This window comes from Molothrus aeneus, chromosome 3 (assembly GCF_037042795.1).
Source record: "Molothrus aeneus isolate 106 chromosome 3, BPBGC_Maene_1.0, whole genome shotgun sequence".
In the NCBI taxonomy this organism is placed as follows: Eukaryota; Metazoa; Chordata; class Aves; order Passeriformes; family Icteridae; genus Molothrus; species Molothrus aeneus.
This window is the reverse complement of record NC_089648.1, coordinates 55,288,826-55,312,558: the sequence shown is the minus strand read 5'-3', so window position 1 is coordinate 55,312,558 and position 23,733 is coordinate 55,288,826. Positions and strand designations below refer to the sequence as shown.

General features: G+C 41.2%; 1 protein-coding gene across 1 annotated transcript in view; it reads left to right on the top strand.

Moving 5' to 3' along the window:
* The window catches only part of PLEKHG1 (pleckstrin homology and RhoGEF domain containing G1), a 125,864-nt gene that overhangs the window by 75,189 nt on the left and 26,942 nt on the right, over positions 1-23,733 (top strand). The window contains exons 4-5 of the mRNA XM_066546969.1: positions 3,965-4,503; positions 21,064-21,164. Coding sequence (XP_066403066.1) covers positions 3,965-4,503; positions 21,064-21,164 — 640 coding nt within the window. The remainder of the gene's footprint in view (positions 1-3,964; positions 4,504-21,063; positions 21,165-23,733) is intronic.

The window sequence follows — 23,733 nt, the reverse complement described above, 5'->3', positions numbered from 1 at the left end:
AGGCATTTGCTACAGACCTTAGGTAGTGGTGCGAGGGTGAAGTTACTTAGTGGTACAACTGCAGAGTAAAACTACTCTTGAGAGTTCTGAAAAGCCAAATACAGATGCTGACAAGAGAAAAGAGGATAGGCATGTGGCTGTGGCAATGAACTCCATTCAACTGCTCTCTGTCCTGATGCCCTTGTGACTGCAGAAATCATTTAAAAAGTCTTCCTAATTTTAACAACAAGGGTAATTGTAGAGGTTATTTTCCTACCTAAGTGTTTTAAGATGATCAAGTCCAACTGTTAGCCCAGTGGTTATGCCAATTCCACCACTAAACCATGTCACCAAGTGCCACATCTACACATCCTTTAAATACCTCCAGGGATGGTGACTCCACCATTTCCCTGTGTACCCTCTTCCAGTGCAGTTGTGGTGCTACCAGTCATTGGTTTTTCTGGGTCTGGATTGAGGGCACTTGAGACAGTAATTCTTGTTCAGCCCATTTGGTAAAGAAATATTTCCTAGTATCCAATATAAGCCTCCCCTGGTGCAGCTTGAGGCTGTTTCCTCTTGTTCTAATATTTGTTATTTGGGAGAAAAGGCCAAACCCCATCTGGTTACAACTTCCTTTTAGGTAGGTAGTTATAGAGAGCAATAAGGTCTCTCCTGAACCTCCTTTTGTATTCATACCCTCACCTCTTTCAGATGCTCCTCATAAGATTTGTGCTCCAGACCCTTCCCAGCTCTGTTGCTCTTGTCTGGACACACTCCAGCACCTCAGTGTCTTTATTTCAGTGAGGGGCCCAAAACTGAATGCAGGATTTGAGGTGTGGCCTCACCAGTGCTAATTACAATGCTCAGATGGGTTTCTGAAGACAAACTTGTGAAGCCTTGGAAGATTGACAGATCCAGTGTCACTGGGAAGGGCTATAGGTTTTTCCCAGCTCCCTATACCTGAGGCAGGAACTGAGAGCTGGGCAGAACCAGGGTGTGCCCCCAAGCCCTGATTTCCATGAGCACGGTGTTTGGTGTAGCACTTGCCAGCTGAGGGAAGGGAGCTGCTTCCTGGTTCCGTGCCATGCTGAAATCCCCACTCTGCTGTGCCCTGCCTTTCTTCCAGGTGTGCCAGCTGCCCAGGTGCCTACCTGCTGCTCTGCAGGAACCATCACAGTGCACCCTGAGAAACATATTTTACTGGTTGGAGACACAGTGCACAAAATTGTAACAGAACTCTCTACAGAGAAGCCAAATGACAATTTATATCCGCCTGGGAAAGGAGTAAAAATGAAGTAAAAAGTAACTTTTCAGATTAAGAGTCAGGATGAGGCTCTGAGGACACAACAGACCAAGTAGAAAATGGCTAGTTTGGTGTAATTTATGTAGAAACATACAGGTATAGCAATTTGTATAAAAAATAGAGGAACTTGGATCAACCATATTGCATGCAATTAATTAGCCATGCCTTGCAGTTGCCTGGGGTTTGCCAAGGTTGCTGGGGATGCAGGTGTTAAAGAGCAAGCCCATTTTAACTATTCCAACTAATCCTCAGCTTTTTTAGAAAGCAATGATACTGTCATTAAACAAGAGAATAAGTGGATTTAATTTGGTTTTCTAAAACATGTTAGGTTCTCCTAATGCTTCTGGCTACAAGTGTGTCCTATGTAAAACTACCTTACCATTTTTTCTGACTCCACTGTCATTGATGTGAACTGTATTTTGCTTCTATTTTTTTATATTACTGAAAATTTTTGTGAAGCTACTTTTTATAATATTACAAAAATTCTTCTTTTTGTGAAGCATTTTTGTAATACTGCTATTAATGTCTTTGCATTATTACCTGAGAGGCAGACCATATGTCAATGAAACAGGAAGAAAAGAATGTGGGGTAATGGAATTTCATAAGACTTTTACCTTTACTTCCCTTCTAAATGTAGCTAATCAGGTGTTTCTTTGTCATGTAATTTTAGTAAAATACCTTGGAGTAACTTACCGGAAGTGCTGCTCCCGTTATCTTATTTATCCTGCACATTTTTCAAGGGGGCATTTTTCATTCAGCAGTGTTGTGCTTTCTAACTTGAATGTGAAAAATGATCCAAAGCTGATAACGAAAATACATTCTTTCTTATCAAAAATGTATGCTTTCTTATCACCAGTAATAGCAAGGCACACATCATTTTCTGTACCCACATAGAAACAAGAGAATTTCAATTTTCTCTTTTATTTCTTCTGCATTTTTCTGTTTTAATTTTCCCTGATTTTATTGCTTTATATCTTATTTTTGAATTGGTACTTGATGTGATTTTTTCAAAAAGGGTATGAAAATATGCTTCTGTGCTTCAAAACTAGAAGAAACTGGCACAAAGAAAGGCTATAGATTTTCAGACTACAAGATAAAACCAGAGGTACAGACCTTCTGAATTAGGTTTTTAATCTCATGGCCAATTTCTAACCCTTGTACTGAGCAAATTACTCTCAGTGTTAATTCTTTGCAACACCTTGAGGGCAATACTTCTTAATAGAAAGCTAATCCCATCATGACTGAAATGGTGTTAGTAATACTCATATAAAAATGAAGTCTTATGCATTCAAGATAGGCCAAATAAATCAAAACATTCTTCTCTGGTATTTTATTTCTGCTCGTTTTGGATTTATTTTGAAAAATGGGAGAGTTGCTTTCAGCTTTGTATGAAATCCTCCCTCTGCTCTGACAGCTGCAGGAGCTGTGTGTCGGGAGGTTTCTGCTTGTAATTGCACAGCAAGTCTGACTCAGTTCAAGAAGGGCCACCTTAAAGGTTGGGCGGGTTTGATTTGCAGCTTTATGGTTTCTTTACTGAAACTGCTGTCAAGAGCTGTAATTACTTGTATGAATTTTTGAAAAGTTGTCACTGGACTAAAATAAGGACTAAGCTACCGTGCTGTGGGTAGCTCCAGTATTGCTTTTCTTCCTAAATTGTTGCAAGTTTCCCTTTTTTCACAGGACAGGCATTATGAAATTCCATGAGTTTGTGGAAAGATTTTTTTTGGGATGACACTTCTTACTGAAACAGAACTTTGAAGTATTGAATTTACCTGCAGCTGCTTTTGCTGATTCTAATGCTGTATTGAGCATACACAATACAGCATAAGAACTTGGCCAGAGACAAATCTGCATTGCATCGTGGACAGTGTCCTGCAGGGCAGTTTGGCAAGGAAAATAAAGCAGAATTGAAATGCCAACAGGAAGACAGACATCTTATTTTGTTGTTGCAATGATCTGAAAAACAGCTTTGGGTCAGTTCAGCAGGGGATGATATTCTGGCTTGAGCAGAACAGTTTTAGAATTACTTATTTTTCCCAGTAGAAAACTGAATTATTTGGCAGCATTCTTTCCGGTGGGGACTCTTTCTTCAGACACTACATTATTTTCTTTGGGAAATCATTCTGCTTTTAGTATTTTTGTGCAAGCCACAGAGCTGGTAATTGATAACTGCTTTTAGGTTTTTTAAGATTGTTGGCTTTAGGGGATTCAAAATGAAAGATGCTTTCTGGAATCACTGTGTGTTTCTTGAGGTTTCCAAACCTCTCAAGCCAGGGTCAGGGCTCAGCTGGGAGATAGGAGGGACTGCTCCCAGTAAACTTATGTGGGTCTTTTATAACCTTAGAGAAAATGTTTTGAGTTCTGTTTTTCTCCTGTGCTGAGCCTGAGCAGTGGATGTGCTAGCGACAAGCCCAGCACAATGGCAGAAGAAGGATGTGCCAGAGGCAGAAGTGTGAGCAGGAGGAATGTGGTGTTGTAGCCCTCATTGGGGGATCCCCACAATCTAAAAAGCATTAGAGTTACAGTGTGCCCCAAACCATGTTGTTCTGGTTGTCTTTTGGTTTAAATTGAGTTTTGGCTGCTTTCTATGCAAAAAGTTTTAAAAGTATCTGCTGTCAACTTTTGCGTTACATGGAGCAGGAACAATAAACCCACTTCTTGTTTGTTTGTTTGTTTGTTTAGATGACTTCCACTTACCTCTTGATGTTGTACCAGCTGTGACAGAGGCCCTTGACTCCAAGAAGAAGGAGGAAGATTTGCACAAGGAGAGCAGAACTTTCCGCTACTGTGAGAAAAACACCATGGACCTGTCAGACAGTGACCGCCCTGTCAGCTTTAGTTCCACTTCCTCCTCCACATCCTCCAGGGACAGCCACTGCTCCTTCGGAAGCAGAATGACCTTGGTTTCAAACAGCCACTTGGGTTTGTTTAACCAGGATAAAGAAACAGGTGCCATCAAGCTAGAACTGGTCCCAGCCAGGCGATTTTCCAGCAGCAAGACATGCAGAAACTCTGCTGTGGAGCAAGAGGATCCTGAGGGAAGCCTTGAGAAGAGGCCAAGCATGCCAAGGAAAGCAGAACCAAAAGGAGCAAGCAAGAACTGTGCAATGTCCCTGGTCACAGAGCCCACCAGTCCAAAGCTCCTCTACGTAGACAGAGTCGTCCAAGAGATTCTGGAGACAGAGAGGATGTATGTGCAGGATCTAAAAAGCATTGTCAAGGTAGGGGGCTTGGTTAACACAGTGTTGACTGCTCCATAATGCCATTTTTTACATTGCTTGATTTCACAGTGGGCCAGATGGACTTGACAATGGAATTGGCATTTGCTGGTCTTTATAAATTAGTGTAACATCATTGTTCAAATGTATTTCTAGATTTTATTTGATTAGATAAATCTAAGACTTTACTGTGTCTTCATGAAGAAATAACAGAAAAAAAACATCCTACAGCTGACAGCAGTAGTGAACAAAGAGTGATAAATGCTTTGTAGTAAAAAAATATAATATTTTTATATTTACAAAAAAAATTAGATTGCTCTGTGTCCTAGAATGTATAGTAAGAAGCAAGAGGGATTTAACTGCCTTTTCATATGCTTTATCTGAAGGGTCTTACTGATTTTTCCCTGTCTTCCCTGAGTCCTAGCCCTGCAAGTTCCTGCCTTTTTCCCTGTCCCTTTCATACAGCTCACAGCTGCAGTCTGTTCTCTCTCTGTCCTTGGCCTGTAGTGTTTAATATGGCATATGTATCTGCTGGAAAATACTGATTGTTTACTGTAATATGAAGGAATTACATTTTCTTTAATGCTTATTCTGAATGGCTGTAGCATTTATTAGCAGCAGTAGAGTTTTTGTCCAATCCCTAGCCTAACAGTACCTTTCATTTACTCTTTCTAGTACAGGGAAAAATATGGATGAGTCCTTCTGTGGATTGTTCTTTTCACTCTGTACTTGTGTCTGTGTCATCAGCATCATTCTGCTTTGCATTTTTTAAGATGACAGTTGATTTCCTTGGCTATTGTTTGTAGCCTACATGTTTAACACACAAAGAAGTGCTTAGTGTGCTGTTTGTAGAACCTGGAGCTCTAGGTAGGTGTATGTGGCCATCTGAGATAGGAAATATCAGCCAGCTGGAGACACTCTTCCCCACCCTCAGCTCTAAGCTGCATGGTCCCACAATAGCAGGGGTAAAATGTGAAGGCTTTGATAAATAAAATGCATGTTGTGATTAAAACAGCAGTACCCCACCCTGCAAAGTTCTGAGAAAGGTTGCTGCTTCTCCAAGATTTCATTGGTTTCCATAGCTGGTGCTGTTTCACTACTTTCAACGGTTGCCTGAGTTTCATTTTGGAGTGTTTAAGGTTATCACATATTGCAGAACCAAGTCAGTTTCTGTGTATAGTAACCACCCATTAGGCATGACTTCCATGGTTTTGGTTCCTTAACCCTCACTCATCCTCCTATGCTGTGAACTGTACAACTTGAGGAACTGAAAACTAAAATGAATATCTTGTAACAGATTTTCCAATTACAAGCAAGAATACCAATAAATGTTTTCTGGAAAATACTTCAAGCATCACTACAGTAGATGTAGAGTGAATAAGGCAAATGCAGTTTTAGTTATGGAAGAACTGAAGGAGTTGTGAACCTGTGAAATGCCCAAGCCTGTTTCCTGCAGCAACTGATAAAGAATCTAGAAAGCTTCATGTGAAACTGTCTGATCCAACCTCCCAGCTCAAGCTGTCCTAGAGCAGTTGGCACAGGATTGTGTCCAGATGGTCCTTGAATACCTCCAGTGAGGGAGACTCCTCAACCTCTTTGGGCAATCTGTTCCAGTGCTCAGTCACCCTTCCTCATATTCATGTAGAACTTCCTGTGCATCAGTTTCTGCCTGTTGCCTCTCACCCTAGTGCTTGGCACCCCAGAGAAGAGCCTGGAAGCATCCTCTTAACACTCTCTCTTCAGGTACTTGATTGACAAAATTCCCCTCTTCTCAAGGCTGAACAAGCACAACTCTCTCAACCTTTCATTGTAAGAGAGGTGCCCCAGTGCCCTAATCATATCCATTGTCCTCCACTGGACCCACTCCAGGAGCTCCATGTCTCTGGTGCTGAGGAGCCCAGGACTGGACACAGCACTCCTGGTGTGGCCTCACCAAGGCTGAGTAGAGGGGCAGGATCCTGTCCCTTGACCAGCTGGCAATGCTTTTCCTAAGGCATCCTAGGATACCATTTGCCTTCTTGGCCACAAGGGCCCACTGCTGGCTCATGGGAGAGCTTGTTGTCCACCAGGACGCCCAGAAGCTTAGGACCCCCAGTGCAGAGTCTAAAAGTAGTAAGGAGGGCTGGGTTTTTTTTCTGTGTCAGGGTGCGGTTTTTTTTTGGCAGAGGGAGGGAGAAAGAGGAGGGGGGCAACCCACATACAAAGAGCTGAAAGCTGAAGAGGAATCAGATTGAGAACAGCATAAGAACAAAAAGGAAAAAATCAATAGGTGCTATTTTAATCACCCTCTACCCCATCCAAGAACTATCATTAGAGATGTAATCTAATGCTTTTTGTCCTCTAGTAGAGGGATTTGCTGAGTTCTCTGTAGGCAGTAGAAACATACTTAAAAAGAATATGTTCTCACTGTTGTTTCCAGGACATTCAAACAGGTTTCAGGGCTGGAACTGAAAGGGTGTCAACACTCACATCCATGAATCTACATTCTCTACATTTCTGGTATAAAAATGCAAAGCAAATTTGCATGTATTTTCCCTTCCTTTGGTGGGAGTGCTATTTGTTTGGCTTTTAGATTTTTAGGGGGTGGGAGCTTTTTTGTATTAGTTTCAGTGGTGGTGTTGGGGGTGTTGGTTTCATTTATTTCTCTTGATCATTTCTTTTTTATATCCACGCTCTTTCCCATTAGCCAGATCATTAATGAACACATAAACCAGGGTGGAAGGCAGAATAAGCCCCTAGTGTATGCCACTAACCACTGGCCTCCAACCAGATTTTGTGCCTGTAATCACCACCCTTGGGTCCTGTCAGTTCAGCCAGTTGTCAGTCAAACTTTCTGTCTGCTTATCCAACTCCTGCTCCTCCAGCTTGTGCATGAGGATGTTAAGGGAGTTAAAAGCCTTCCTGAAGTCAAGGTAGACACTATCCACTGCTTTCCATTCATCTACCAACCCAGTCATTTCATAGTTAAAAGGTTATCAGACTGGTCAACTTTCCCCTGGTGAATACCTGATGACTGCTCATTACCTTTTTGTCTTTAGTGTGCCAGGAACTGGTTTCCAGGGCTAGCTGAGCACAAATGACCTACTAACATGGATGATTGTGAAATTGCATGTAGGATCCTGGTACTAGTCATATCAAAAGTCAGCTCATTAAGAGTTAGCCTAGCACAGTATTTTGGGCAGTGTCCTTTCCAGCCTATATTGTCCTTAGAACATGGAGTTGTCATGCCTGAAGTAAAATACTATGGAGGAATAGGGCAAAATAGAATTTCATCCTTTTTTATGCCCATATTGACCTAATGATGTTAGGTCATTGGTTAGTAAATAAAGTCATAAATTCTGTTGCCTTTTAAATATCTGGGTGATCTTAACAGTGCCAGGTTGTTAGACAGAAGTAGAAGTTGACTTCATGGGATGTGGTTAATGTGATTTTTAAGTGATCCTGGAGAGCTGCTGATGTTTTCCAGTTTTCTTTCCAACTGCTGACAAGAAGTATTTGGCAGGCTTAGGATGAGTGAGAGGAGGCTGTACAGGTGCTGTTTGGCACCTTTGTTCCAGGATAAGCATTAAAAACCAACTGCTTTTCTAGCCAGTGCAGCCATTTTGCCTGTGACCTGGAAGGACAGTTGGGTTAGCATTGTTTTGAGGCACGCTGCTGTGATTCTTGCACAGGCAAGCATTGCAACAAGGATAGAGTGAACTTTACCACCATTTGCTATGTTTTATCAGATGATCTGTTAAGGATAATTACAATTTTGTATGAGTGCAGCTTGAAGCTTGTTTTGGGCAAGTTTGTGATGAGAAATTGGATACCTCTGCTTCCTGCTTGTGTCATGCTGACAGGTGTACTGGCCAGGACAGAACTCACTGACCTTTTCCTCTTCAGGACCTAGCCTGACTTTTTCAAGTTGTAATGTAGTTATAATAGACCTAAACTTCAATTAGAGAGTCACTTACTGAAGTGATTTTATTTTCCCCTGAGTAAAAAGTGGTCCCTGAAGTTATAAAAAAAATCTGTGTTTTGCCCTTGCAGTTCATAGGTGTCAGAAGCCCCCATTCATAATGTGTATAAATGCTTGCAACTGTAGAAAGACATAGACATTTCTGTTTTACCTTTGCAAAATAAAAGAACAATGCAAATGCACTATTACAATACTTGCATCTGCACCCCTGTCAGTATAAAAATGTAATTAAAAGGTCATTGGTATCTATAGAATGACTAGAAGGGGCTAAAGTGTGCATTGTCAGTGTATTTCACATATATTGATGTAAACATGGGTTGAGCTTCAGAAATCTTGAACTCTGTCTGAAATCTGGGAGACTTCACTTATGTGAATTGATTCCTCTACACTTTAATCCCAAATGTGACTTCCTTTTTTAAAGCATCTCCACTGTACCAGTTGAAGTCTTTGTCCTTTCTCCTCTCCAGATCTTTGGTCCCTGGCCCCCTCCTCTTATACTTAAGTCTCCTCATTTGAAAAAGTCCCATTCCCCTCTGCACAATCTCCTGCTTGTGATCTTTCTGCTTCTCTGTCCTAAGTCTTCTCTCAGTAAATCCCACCTGCATCCCATCAGTATGTTGTCTCGTTTCCTTACATGATCTTTTGCTTTTCAGTATTAAACTTTCTCATGTTCTTCATTTCTGCTGATTCCAGAGCTCTCTCCATAGTTCTCTCAGCAGGCCTGACAACATTTTCATCACCATTCCTAATTTTTCTGCCCTCTTAAGTACACAGAATTTAAGAGGGGTGTCCACCAGGCTTTCCTTGGTTCCCATTTTGTCCTTCCTATCTTTCTGTAGTACTCCTTTATGTCTCCTCTGCCCTGAAATTGCACAGCATACTTTTCTATACTGTTTATGGCTTGCAGAGAGTCACTGAGATGTGGGAACAATCCTTTCCATGCTCTCGCCTCAGAAGATTGGATCTGAGCCAGATATCACTGGCAGCACCTGAGAATGGCACTTGTGGGTTAAGGCCTTGTGAAGCCTGAGCTGAACCTTGCAAAGGACCATTGCTAGAGATTCCTATTGATGATACATTAATTTGGAGGGTTTCTCTTCCTCCTACCCCAGTATGGTCAAAAATAGGGGAATTTACATTAAGGCAGCAAAAGGCACTACTCTGAGAAACAAAGTCTCCATTATGCTTGAATCTGCTGCTGTTCTCTCCCTGAGACACGAGGATATGGTTCACGTCCCTGCTAGTCAGCCTGGGGGTGCTTGTCTTCTCAGGGGAAAGGTCACCAAAATTTTTCAACATGAGCAAAAAAGGGCATTCTTTCTCAAAAAGCCTCAGGGGAATGGCTTTGCTGAAATCTCCTGGAACAGCTCATCAGGGAGGCAGGTTTCTGGCATGGAAAGCTTCATCTGAGGTGAGCATGTCTGTTGAAGCTGTATACCCCTTGTGGGGTTGGGAGCAAGCCTTGCAAGGGGAAATGTTGGATGTTTGAGGTAGATACGTGTTGGGGCACCAGTGATGAAGGGAAACCCTTCTGAGAGGAAGTCAGTGTCGGAATGTTATTGTTCCCTGTTTCCTGTCTCCTGGTGCTGCAGCTAGAGGACATCTCCCTCTCTGTTTTAAGCAGTTAGTTAAAAAGACCACTCTGAAGACTGCAGTGTGCACATTGTCACTTGTGATGTGTTAGTAAAAGCATAGCTGCTAAGGCAACTCATAATGTTTGTTCCCACATTATAGTTAATTTCTACACATGACCTCTTTTTCTATGCCTGCTAACCTGCATCCCTGAGAAAGACACCTTTGGACTGCTGACATAGGTTGCATGTGAAAATTTGGATAAACAATTTAAATTATGTGAAAAACAAATACTATGTTTTGTATAAATGCAGTATGATTATGCAACAGTGATAAGTTTAATTGTGATTAGTATTTGTTAAATTTTTGAGCTGAATTTTCTCACTGTTTTTCTTTTATACATGAAGAAAGAGCAGTGTCAAATTCTGATGGACCTCCTTAAGGAAAAGCTTGGCTTAAAAGCAAGGGAGGTTTTGTCCAGTGATACTGAGATATCACAGCTGAAACTGAAGCATCTCAGTACATGTCCAAGAGGCCTTCTTGAAGTTTGTGAAGTTTAAACAGAGCCATGTAAATCAGAGCAGAAAAATGTTCCACTTAATTAATTTGTAATGAATTTGTAAATAGGTTTATTAGAGGGCAGTAATGTTGTGTTTTGTTTCTGGAGTTGCTGTTATGAATCAGGACCAGTGCAGGCTGCTGGGAAGGGAGGTAGTTAGGAACATCACAGGGTAAGTTATCAAACAGGTGTAAATAGCTGTTCTGGCTACCTTTAAATAAAAGCAAATCAGACTTCTTTCTTCTGATGCATTTCAGAGATAGTTCAGTTTTCCCTGTGGACTTCTTCCTTCCTCTGTGTGAGCCATATTAAACATCCTTAAGCAACCTAAAGTGGTGGAAGTATACACAAACTGGGGTTTGTGTTTGTGTCTTAAATAGTTTTAGATGCGGTTGTTTCTGGAGCTCTGAGATCTTGAACAGAAGTGTTTTGCCAGCTACATATGCTGTAAACTCCTCATCATATGTGCCCTTTAATGATGCCTAACAAAAGCAGAAGCAAAACCCAAACCTCGTTTTGCTTCTGGGCAGGATGGGAATGGTTCTGGGTTTTGGAGAAAGAGGTTTTATAGCTGTACAGTAGGAATATTGTGTGTTGTGGACAACCAGAAGTAACCTAATAAACAATTTGTGTGGTGTAAGCATCTGCTTGTGCTGTGGCATGAACAGGGAGCTGTTTGTAAACTAACTTCACAGAAAATACACAAAGCCAGGGTTAAATATACCGATACACGGTTTTTCTTATCTGCATTATCACTACTTTGGTCTTATTTCTGCTGGCAACATTCATAAATTTCTTTCATTCAGCATGTTCCCAAGTAAGACACTGAATAAAATATCATTGCTGCCTTCTGTTTCCTTCACCTGTACTTTGCATCCAGTTCTTATCTTACAGCTGCATTGTAGAAACTTGCTGGGACAGAGTCTGTCTTTGTCAGGTGATTGCAGAGCTTCACTGGTTGACTGGGACTGCAGACATTAAGACAGCACAAATGTATAGCCATAGCTTTGGGTTTGTTTTAAGGTCAGCTCTGTGTTTGGACAGCACAGAGGGGTGAGTTACACTGCAGTAATAAATGAGCTGTCTATAAATGTACACTGAGCCTTTCTTAAGCTGTGGGTGGGAGAGAAGCAGCAGGGAGGGCTGCTGCTCTTCCAGGGAGCCACAGAATTGCCAAAAAGCCTGGCTGTTGCTGCTCTTGTCCTCCCTTTTCTGGCAGCAGGGTGTAAATCATTCACCCATGCTGTCTGCAACCTCCTACCCACTTGCTGAATGTGAATGAACATAGATTAAAGGATGGAAGTTAATCTTCTGTTCCAGAAAGCTTTATTCCTTTGGGAGCAGGGAGGCAAGGGGAAGATGTAATTTAAATATGGAGTGTGCCATTTAGGAGTGCTGGTGGCAGCCAGGGGACTCCAGGATTGAAACATCCTTCCTGTGACTGCACTGAGGCTGGAGCAGGAGGTTGCATCCCTGCCTAGGGGGATGCATGGAGCCCTTCTGGGATTCAGGAAGTAACAAAAGAGACATCTGTTCACCTCTGCTCTCTGTCTTGTTGTTGCTTACTGGCCGTGGATAAGGAGCTCCACAGAGCAGAGCAGCAGCAGCTCTACAAAAGTTTATAGAATGGGCAGGAAAAGTGTGAAGAAGAGGTCTGAGAGTGGAGAGGCAAGGAGAGGATGTACAGCTTATGCTGCAAAATTTTCAATAAGCATTACAATGTTTAATGAGATTATATCTTTTTTGCAGAATAATTGGGATTTTCTGTAAAGAAATTCCATCATGTGGAGGTGATATCTTAAAGGCAAAGACATTTCTGCATTTCCACCCAGGCCATAGTTTCTGGACTTTTCTTTGTGTTTATACTCATTTCCATTTTGGTCCATGGAAACATTTGACTACTTTTAAAGTTGTTGTATCACTGTTATTAAATATTACTTGTCAGTGAAGAGTGTTCTAGTGATCCATGACCTTTAAGCCTGAATGCTTAACAAACCACATAGTAGTATCTCTCTTTTCTGCTCTTACCACTCCTGCAAATTAAGGTGTGGAGGTAGCTGCTATTTTTCCTGGTTTCATGAGCAGACCGTTTTGCAAATAAGACACTTGAACAAAGTTTTTCCTTGCAAACCACCCACTATAAAGTTCCATTTCATTGCTCTTGATATATTCATAAGAAAAGCCATCCAGAAGTCTCTGGTAATCATGTGGTTACTAGGGTTAAGATAAATGTGTGTTTAGGATGTGTGCAGATTTTCTCCATTTTGCTGGGTTTGCATATTCTTTGGAAAACAGACTCTTTCAGTTTCCCTTCTTGTGTTTTAAAATAAACATTTCTCTTCTGGAATGTCTCATTTAACTTGTAAGCATATTGAGATCTCTTTTAAAAATGTTATCATTCACTTGCCTTACAAATTGGGGGAAAGTTTATTTAACAGGGCAAGGGTCTACACCACAAGGCTCAGGTTCTTTTCCTAGACAATTCATATATTGGAAGTCCAAATATGCCTTAATAATTCTCAGTGTTTTGTTTGATTATGGTTCAATTAGCTTATAATCAGACCCACTAAAGTGCATTGTGAAAAATAATTTATAGATGTCCTGATGAAGTTTAATTTTTTTTTAAATTTATAATTACTAAGAACTTCCAAAGAACTTCCAGCTGGTACTTTTTTGAGTAAGATTGAGATTATTGAATGATGATGGTGATTGACACCAATGATATAGATCTAGAAATCTTTACAGCACTCATCTGCCTGGGAACCTCAAACTAATTGACATCCTAATTACTACTACTAATATTACTATTATTGTGTTCATTTGGCTGTTTTCATTACTGTTCTTATTTCTTCTGTGTTTCCTTTTAACTTTAGAAAGGCATTAGGTGAGGGCATCACATTGCTCTTAATGACATGTCAGTAAACTACTGATGGCATTTGTAATTCCGTGATCTCCACCTGTGCTCTGAACTTGCTCCTTACCACACCTCTGAGCAGCAATTTTGAGTGCTGCCTTCTGGGAAAAATCCTGTAACTCTGATGTGGCAGTGGGTGCTGGCTGATAACTGAAGATAAATGTGGGACATGGTTTTAATCAGTGGGTTTCAACTTAAATAAGTTTGTGTGCTGAAGTGTCTAAGTGGGGTTTCACATGAGTTTCTGTTCCTGGTGATTTACCCATAATCATCTTTACAGATGTTGGACCATTTACAGGACTTGTCTGTGTACAAGCCATCAATCACAATTTCAATGTGAGTGCTTTTAATGCATCTCTGTAAAATTACAGTTTGTTTTAATTGACAGCCTGCCTTTCAAGGTGTCTTTTTAAGATGGGAGATTTTAGCATGGAATTCCTGCAGTTGAACAAGGGAATATTATTAAACTCTGACCATGTTTCATTAGAGCAAAAATTCACTACAACAAAGAAGGCAAAAATCCATGAGAGCAGTCCATCCAGGCAGGCTGACAGTTCAATGCTGGATCAGCTGGTGTCAGGTTTTAACCCTCCCAGAGAGCTTTATGGGCACAGCATTCGTGCTAAAACATCTCATGGGACACAGGAAGACAGCATACACTGGGCAAAAAGAGAGGACATAAGAACCTTGACTGGTGGAGTAGGCATTGCAGGACATGTGAGTTGCCCCACCCCAGTCCCAAAAGGGAACTGTGGGACAGAGCTGGAAATTGATACAGGCCTCCTCTGACACTGGGGCAGGGGCAAGAGGATGTGTAGAGCTTGCTTTAAAGGCTCAGGCTCTAAAGCAGTGAGGGGGAACCCAGAGCTGCAGGAAGCTGTTCTGCTATCTCCCAGCCGTGCTCGCTGGCGAGGCAATTGTCCATGCCCAGGGCCCCTTTGAATGGATTCAGTGCAACAATGTTGAGGGACCTCTCACTGACAGAGTTTTCCAGGGCAAATTCTTTAGTTCATTTCCTGAGATTAGCTGTGCTCTGACAGCTTGAAGTCCTGTGACAAGATCTCCTGACTGTTAAATTGTTGACATTGATGTGCCCTAGAAATTTCTAACTTTGTATAGGACTGTGCCTGTGCTCATGTCTGCATGGGCACAACTGTTCAAAGGCAGCCTAAACCAAAGAAAGCGTGTATTTCCAAGGTGCAAGGCATAGTGTTAGGACTAAGGAATCTCTCACTGCTAATTTTGGCTGACACATAACTCCCCCTGTGGCTTTCCATGCATGTGGATGAAGCCAAGGGGGGACCTACTAGGGGTCACTACTTCCAGGCCTTAGTGGAAGCAAATGGGACAGTGTTTTAATATCTATAATATAGGTGAGGAAGTTCAATGTCCCTCAGGAATAGCTACATAGAAAAAAGTACTTTTTTTTTAAAATCCACTTCTCTAGGAAAAATTTCAGTTAATACTGTTAACTTAACTTATTTACAAGCCCCTAACTGTGTGAAGTGTAGGGAGATCTCTGTCATGGTCACCTTACTCTGCTGTGTTAAACAGTGGAAATAAAACTTACATGTGCTTTCTGTATTTTTAGTCTTTCCTCATGCCCTGTTCTCCCGAGTGCTCCCACCATCAATCTTTGCCCTTCCTACATGCAGTCAGTCAGCAGAGTATCGCCTTACCGTGTCACGCTTTATTGCCGCTGCCCGCGGGCTGCGTGTGAGCCAGCTGCACGTGTCACTTTGGCACTTGGCACTTCCCAGGAAGCTGTGAGCTTGGTGTGGACCCTCCACCATCTGCCCAGGGAGAGGGCTGGTGCTGGTGAGGTGGCCTCCTGCCAGCTCAGAGACTCAGCTCTACTGCAGTGATACTGGAGAGGAGATCACAAACCACACCTAGTGTCAGATTATGTAAAGCAGATGGGTTATCTTGGCTGCTTCCATTTGGAGGGGGGCTGGCTGTCAGTGCTGGGAGGTCTTCTCCATGTCCTTTTCCCTTGATGGCAGAGTTAGTGCTCTCCAAGCACGTCCTTGGATGTGTAGGCATGTCCTCCCAAGCCCACCTGCAAGGCCTGGCATGCCCATTTCCCACAGGGCAGAGCTTTGCTGCTGCTGACAAGTGGCAGTCTAACATGCAAGTACGGAGGGATATAAAGCAAATGGAAAAGGTGAGGAGGAAGCACACAGAGCACAGGAGCTTTCTGCTCACACTGCTGAAGGGAGCAGAGGAGGCTGTGTCTCCAAGCCTGCGTTGTCCTCAGAAAGACCCTGACTGAGGCTGTTGGTCAGTGGCAGCACTGTGCTGTGCCTTAGTGGGCTTAGCCCTGGGTAGGGGCTGGTCCTTCAGACCTGTCCATGCTTTGGTTTGTGTGAGCCTTTTCCAGCTTCAGATGTTTGTGTACAAAACCCCACTAAATACCAGTAAAAGCAGAAAGTAGAAAGACATGCTCACATAAAGTTTCTTTTTTATTCAGGTTTCTGGGTTTGCTTGTAGTGAATCTGTAGCGTGGACAGTGCAAGCATTTTTAGGTTTCAATCCCTTGGACTCATATAGCCAAAGGAACCAGAGCAAGATAGCAAAGTATGCTTAGTATACGAATGTACATTGCCTCTGCAGAGCAAAGCAGTACTTTAAATAATTGAAAAGAGCTTCAATGAGCTGCCCTGACCAAAATTCATCATCCTTGGCCACCTGTTGAGTGGATAGCATGCTATTCTTTGAACCACAAGACATTCAGCGTATGCTGCTATGCATGCTGGATAAATTACTAAATAAAATAAATAATGGGGAAAAAAGAACAGAAAAAAAAATCAGGCAAAAGTTATATTATAGTTACCTATAACAGTTAGCAGAATAAGCACTGGGAAGCATTTTATAGTGTCTATCCTAGTGTACATCTGTTGCCCAACTTTCTCAGTGTACAAGTGTGTGGCTGGTTGGGGCAGCATGGCTCAAGCTAGCAGGCTACGAATAGGATCCATTATGTGGCATATTTTCCTTCTGGCCTGCAGCTTTTTCCTCCAAGTGGTGTAGAAGTAGTGCTTAGGTGGCTAAGGCTGCTGAGCTGTTTCAGTGGTTCCTCTTCTCCACAGACATCTGATTTTGGCCAAACACATTGTTGTTGGGTAGAGCGGAGTTGGGAAAAAATATGGCCATGAGTATGGGGTAGTACCTAGGAGTAAAATCTGCTTTACTAGTAGCACAGATCTAGGGAGTATCAGAAAACTGAGGGTCTGAGTGATGCTATGGCACTGCCTGGATCATGTCCTGCTTGATTTAATATTACCTATCCTTCCTCTGTCTGCAACACTACTAGAAGCCACTGAAGTTTTGATAAATACCTGGTTTTAAATATTTTTAGGTCAGAGACTGAGGTTTTGTGATGTAAGTAAGTCCTCAGCTCTTGAACCCAGAGTGTGTTGCTGAAATCAGAGACATAGGGCAGCTTTGCTTTCTCCTGCAACTTGTTTAGGCATTAGAAAGCAGTTTCCTAGTGGATCGAATCCTTTTTGATTCTTTTTTGGTATTGATATTTAATCAGATTTTCAGTCCTGCGTGCCTTGTGGGCCTGCCTCTTGGCAAAGGTGTACCTGTGCCACTACACTGCTCTTTTAACAATTTTGCTTATCTTTTGTGATATTTCTATATGCACACTCCTGCCCTGTAAAGGGATTACTATGAACTTATATAGTATATATGTTTCTTGCAGAGCAGGATAAAAATTGATTCTCATTTTACAAGGCAGTCTGTTTTTTTACCCATTTTTTTAGAATTAATATGTTAATATTAGCATTAACATTATCCCTTTTAATGTGCAATTTTAACATTACCACAGTAATGACTGATTTATACTATGGTCTAAACAACAATAGATGGAGTTTTTAAAGTTAGGGGTGTGAATGTGTTCGAAGGAGAATCAGGGTGGCTAGATAAAGAGGTACCACTCATTTGCATTTGGTTCCTAAAGTTTAGCCATGGAAAACATTAATCAATATGTGAAAATATTCTGCTCATTTTGTGGTTTTCTTGACAGTTTTCTCTCATTTCTGATTCATATTTTTTAGCCTCTAAGGTTAGTGTTTTCATAATTTTATTCCTCTAGAGATCTTTTTTTTTTTTTTTGTGATTGTGGAGGAGGAGACGGTAGTTAGGCTGTGCAGCTTCTAGCAGACATTCCTTCTGATGGATTTGGTATGATGAAAGACAAATGGGGAGAACATCAAACCCGGCAAGAAAGGCAGGGCAGTCTGGCAAGACTCTCCTAGTTTTTGGAGAGTTTCAAGGAAAAGGGAGGAGAAAATTGTGCAATACCATGAGAGCAAACCATGGTCCATAAATCAGTCTAAGGAGATGGACATTTGTGAGGGGTTTTTTTTCTCCTGTAAAGTAAGCTAGATGTTTATGCCATAACTGCAGAGAAGCAGTAAAAGGCAAAGGTTATAAACAAATCGTCCGGTGCCGACAGAGGGTTCATAGATGCTGACAAGAAACAAATAAAGTGAATAAGGCCAGTACTCTGTTCTGATAAATTTCATTGATTTCTGCACCATGTCATTACATTTGCAGCCTGCCCTGTTGTTATCTTGTAGCTCCAAACCTTTCATTATGGCTCCAGATGATAACAGCTGTTGATACACGGCTGTGACTACCATGGGGGTAAAGTACCATTTGCTAAGAAATAATGAGGAAAACCCCCACGTCTGGGTAGCTTTGATCTGCCTGTGGTGTTGTCCTTGCAGAAGGTGTTATATGCCAATACTGCATCTGTTTCCTGGATGAGTTCATGAAGCCTTTATGAGAGCACACGTGCCCTATAAAGCGGTATAATCAGACAGGTCCCACTGGCTGAGCCAGTGCAAGCAGTGTGCTGCTGTGCAGGGCCTGATCTGCAGGACACCAGTGTGTTAAGACTGTCCAAGGTCCACCTTTTTCACAAAAACTTGAATACCTGGAGCTTTTTGCTGTGTGTCTATCTGCTTACACCAATAACAGCAACATAAACATGTCTGTAGTCCCATGTCAGTAATATTGACAAAGTTAGAAAGCTAACCCAGGACAGCAGTCCCCAGATTGTGTCATTTCCTAGCAGGAAAATGAGGTGAGGTATAAGGTAACTCTGAATCCCAAGAATTTTGAACAAATAGCCATCTTGCCTTACCCTAGGGAAGCACAAATCCACCCAGTTGTTTCTGGTTTGTTTCTGATCTGAGGCTGGATGAAGAAGAGGGCCTGAAGCACAGTCTGAAGGAACTTCTAGCAAAAGGGAGCACAGACTGGGTGTGTGGTGTTTGCAGGCTGATACTGGCATATGTTACAGGAGTGCAGGAAAACTGCCAAAGCACCTGCAGGCTGCTGCTTGGCAGCAACATTAGAAGGGTACCTGGTTCCCTCTTTCTTACTAATAATTGGTAAAAGACTGAGAAGGGTAGGTATATGTGGAGGAAAATCAGGCTAAGAGGACAAAAGGAGCAGAAACCAGGTCATGCATGTAACACTGTCTACAATACTGGAAATAACTGTGGACTGTTTGTTATTTTGAAGAAACCCAAACTTCGGCTATGTTGAGATGAATGAATTGGAAAAAACTCCTCTTTATTCATTAAATGTGCTGTATGGAGTTACTTAATGTAGGATTTCCATTCCTCTGAAGGCCAGCCTTGTCATATCAGCTCAGGATGCTGCAGTGTCCCTGCAGTGCTGAAAATGTTTTCAGAGGGTCACAATCACACTGGAGCTTTTCTATTCTTTGCTTTTATATGATGAAGATGTGTCTCTGGTCAGAAAAGGTTATTTGTTTAGTACTATTACTGGAGTAGACCTGAATATATTATCTGTTTCTGCCTTTGACCCAATGTAATGCTTGCTGCAGTCCTGTCTGCCTCACCATCCTGAACCTTTTTACTCTTCTGCAGCTTCTGAGTATAAATAAAAAGCTGAAATTCAGGGAGTGTGTGGATGTGATTCCAAAGACTTCCTGCACAAATCTATTTCAAGGTCAGGGGTGGGCACTGAGGCTGCTGCCAGCCAGGAGGGAAGGTAGAGTAAGTTTGGATGCTATCACAGGAGAAATGACATAGATCTCCAGGGACTTGCCTGTCTATTGCTACTCATTGCTCTTCTTAAAGACACTAAGGATACCTTGGAATCAACTTACTTGCTTTGCCCTGGCAAAAAATACTGAATTTTGGGAGTGATGAGGGCTACCTTTAACTGTAGGTGATGATGGAGTGTCGATTATTGATAGGGGAAGGGGACAGGAAATTCTGCTGATACCTAAACCTCAATCTTGGCTACACCTCTGAGTTTGCTGACACTGCTTCAGCTGAACAGAAGGATATGGGCATGGAGGCTTAAATGCTCTAATTCTTAACCTTCCTTATGAGGACACCTTGAAACCAAAAGTCAGATCCTTGGCTGATTCAAACCCTTTGTCTGCACAGAATTTACACAGAATAAATCTTGGCCAGTGTATGTGTTCTATAATACCTTTTTCTATGTGACTCAGGAGCACAGTTACATCTTAGAAGTTTTCATGGTCTTTTTGGCATTTCACAGGGTTCCTTCCCCACAGCACCCTGGAATGCTGTGTTGCTTTTGGGAGGTTGCCACACCACATTGTCTAGCCATAGGCTAAAGGATTTTATTTATTTTTATTTCACATTGTTTCAGCTGTTTTCACTTTTATTTCCATACTCCAGCAGAATTTCTTTGTGAATGTGGCAGCACATCAGGTTTCTTGTTTCATGAGCTGTAGTTAAATAGCCTGCTGGATTTGTTTGCCCTTATGAGAGAGTTTTAATACTGTAGCAGCAACAGAAAAAAGGTGACATTTAGCTCTTATTGAAGTGAGGGAAGAGGTGGGAAAGTTATTCTCCCAGAACACTGCTGATCTGAGCTTTTCTAGCTGTTGTGTTCTTATTCAAATAAAATCCCTGGATGACAATCTATCAGTCTTGTAAGGGCAAAAAGAAATTTATGCTAGAGTATATAGCAATGTAATTTGCAGTGTAACTCTATGCTTTGTAAATTGCATGGACGTAGATACATTGAGATCTGTCTTCTACATACTCTGCATTCTTTGGTAACCGTGATTTTTTAAAAAGTAATTTATTCAGTGGTTGCTTTTTTTAGCCTCTGTTGTTTGTGTGCTTTCTGTTCTTCATTATATAGCTTTTCTGTTACTAAGACTGCATTAAATGACATTCTTCATCTCTTACATTTTTTTTGTCTTTGAGCCAGACAAATGATCAATTAAACTGTCACTGTGAATGAAATTTGAAAACATTTGTTTATCAGTAGCGAGAGAAACGTTGGCTGTGCCGTCTAAGAGGTATAACTTAGCTTTCAGCCTTTTGTTATTTTCTTGGTTTCAGGGAACAGTAAGTACTGTTACCGTTCATAATAGAGTGACTGTTCTCAGAGGGGCTGCTGAAGGCTTTATTGTAATAATAAGGTGAAACTGATATTCAGAGACTCATCTTGTACAATAAAACATAGCTCTGTTTACTGATCTAGGAAAGGAGGAAATGTCTGAAGACCTCCCTCTCATTTCTCTTGTAGGATTACCTCGACTGTATCACTGATCAGACCAAGCTCTCCCTGGGAACAGAGGAGCGATCAGCCCTGTTTGGAAACATACGGGATATCTACCATTTCAACAGGTAAATTCCTTTTTAGCTGAATGGAAACATCTCAATAGCCTGAGTTAACGAGAGGGAGCAAAGAGGAAACCAGCCAAATTCACTTTTATCACTTTTAAACTGCCAAGATCTATGAATCAAGAAATTATCTAATTTTAATTCTAAGCAAAGTTGGTTTGCTGACACCAGATTTTTTTTAGCTGTTTATTTGATGCACCAAGATGGTCTCCATGTTAGTTTTTTGCTTTTATGCTGGGTATTTAGATGAATGTTAGCTGCTCTGTGCTCTAACTGAGCTTAATGCAAGACCACTGTAGAAGAAATTCTTTCCTTAATGAAGAGATTTTTATTCCTACTATATCAGCTCCTTTTGTGTACCTATGTGCATCACCCAGATCTGGCTTTTGTAGTGATTTATGCTACTATGTGCTCCCTGAATTAATTTCTCAAGCCTGTATTCAAGTACCTTTCCTTGAATTTTTTTGTTCAGTGTCTTTGCAGCCTTCTCTAAAACTCTGCAGATGGGATTCTAGTGTGTATTGGGAGCCTGAAGTAAAATGTCTTGCTTGCATAGCTAGTGCCACATTGTGTGGGATCTCAGTATCTGCAGTTTGAGGAGCATGCTACTGCTACTTCTGTCTGAATCCTCTGTTACTATAAAAAATTATTAACTTAGTCAGCATTTAAGGAAAACCTGACTATTCAACCGATGCAGGAAATATATTGACATAAAGTTCCCACCTCTTTTACATACCAATACTCCTGTAAAAGCTCTCTTAGCTTTGCTTTAGTTGACAAAACATCTCCCAAACCTCTGTGTTCTTTGAATAGCAACAGATAATTTAATTGAATCAAAAGAGGATTCTGAAGTGGAGCACTTGTGTCAAAGATCATCTTCAATGTTTTTCCATCATCATGGGAAGTTACTTTTAAGGGCTTCGGCCGCTGGGATTGCTGTTTAGTGTCAAAGGAAAGAGTGAGAATGGATCTATTCAGAATTTATGGACAAAGATGAAATCTAAAGTCTTTTCCTGAAGCTTAAAATAGCTACTGCAGGGTAATGGAAATATGCTTAACTAGAAAGCTGCTGTGTCCTGCTTCAGCTACAACAACTGACTTTACTGAATGTCTAACAGCTGGAAAATACATAGTGGGAGCATGCTAAAACAGGCTCATGGACTGTTTTAGAGCCATGAGACAATGATTGTGAGCTTACAGATTCCCAGTGGTTACAGAGCGGAAAAATACAGTCCTGGCCATTATATTTTCTGAACCTTCAAATGCTAGAAAATGACAGATGTGATAGCTAAGATGCATTTATGCCAGCTTCACTGCAAATATTGCTTACTAAAACTACTTTCAAGTATGATCAGCTGTTATAGAGAATTACTGAGCTGTGTAAAAAAAAATTGCAGCAGTTAAAAAGAAAAAAAAAAGAAAAGCAGTTTTGGGAAATTTTAAAGATAGATATGTTAGAATGGTTAAAACCTACTGGAAAGTTGTCCAAAGCATCTAGTAAATTACTGATGTATTTCAGGCCTTCTGATATAAAGTTCTGCTTGGAAATTGTGAGTTCTTAAAACTGAACACTCACTGTAGATCCCAATATAGCAATATAGCTTCAAGGATTAAGTTTACTCCTGTGTGAAATTTGGCATGTAGCTTTTGGGTCCTAAACATACTCTAGAGCCTTTTTTATTTATCCTTAGCTTCAGAAAAAGGTCCACTTGGCAGTTCTGTGTTAGTCATTTTTGTGAGCATGATTTTATAGATTTAGAATTACCTTGTTTTTCTCAATTTTGAATTTGACTGTTAATCATAATCAAAGGTTTCAGTCTGGGTTTTTTTTTTCCAGACTTGCAGATCTGAGAAATTTCATTTCAGTGAATGGGAATTTCTCTCAGTTAAACTACCTAGGATTTTCAAGTGGTGTGTTGAATGGCAAAAATGTGGTGATCATGGTAATTGTTAGCTACTTCATGATTATGATCTCTTCTTGAAAAACTATCTCTTTCTGAGTTTCATGGTGGTAAGGTCTGGCTTCTTCTGAGGAGAAGCCATCATAAAAGCTTCATCAAAAAATCAAAATATCCTAAAAGGCATTGTAATAAGACTTTCATTCATTTTACAATCATTTGACTTGAAGCATTCATTTGACTTGAAAAGACAATGAATGCACTGTATGCAAAATTGTCAGTCTTTATGCTTCCCTCTCTCATCCCAAAGGAGTTAGCATAAGCTCCCAATGATGTTCGTACAGATTCAGATTTTCCAAGCTATATAGCTCAGTACATGGTCTTCACTGGCCCTGGCTCCTGTGTCATGTTTCAGTCTGAATCTTTTTAGTGATTCAGCTGAAAGAGCACAGAGTTCCTCCAGCAGTGCTCGCCCCTGCTCCCTGCCTGGCTGGCTGGCACGAGCCAGTTGCAGAGGCCAAGAACTGTGACCAGCAGAAAACCTCTGGATATTCAGGTGAACAGGACCAGCACTTTTCTCCATTGTTCTTTCTGCCTCCTGCCAGGTACTTAAATACAGCCTATAACAAAAGCCATACTTTTTCACATCAGCTTCCTTTTATAGGAATTTATTT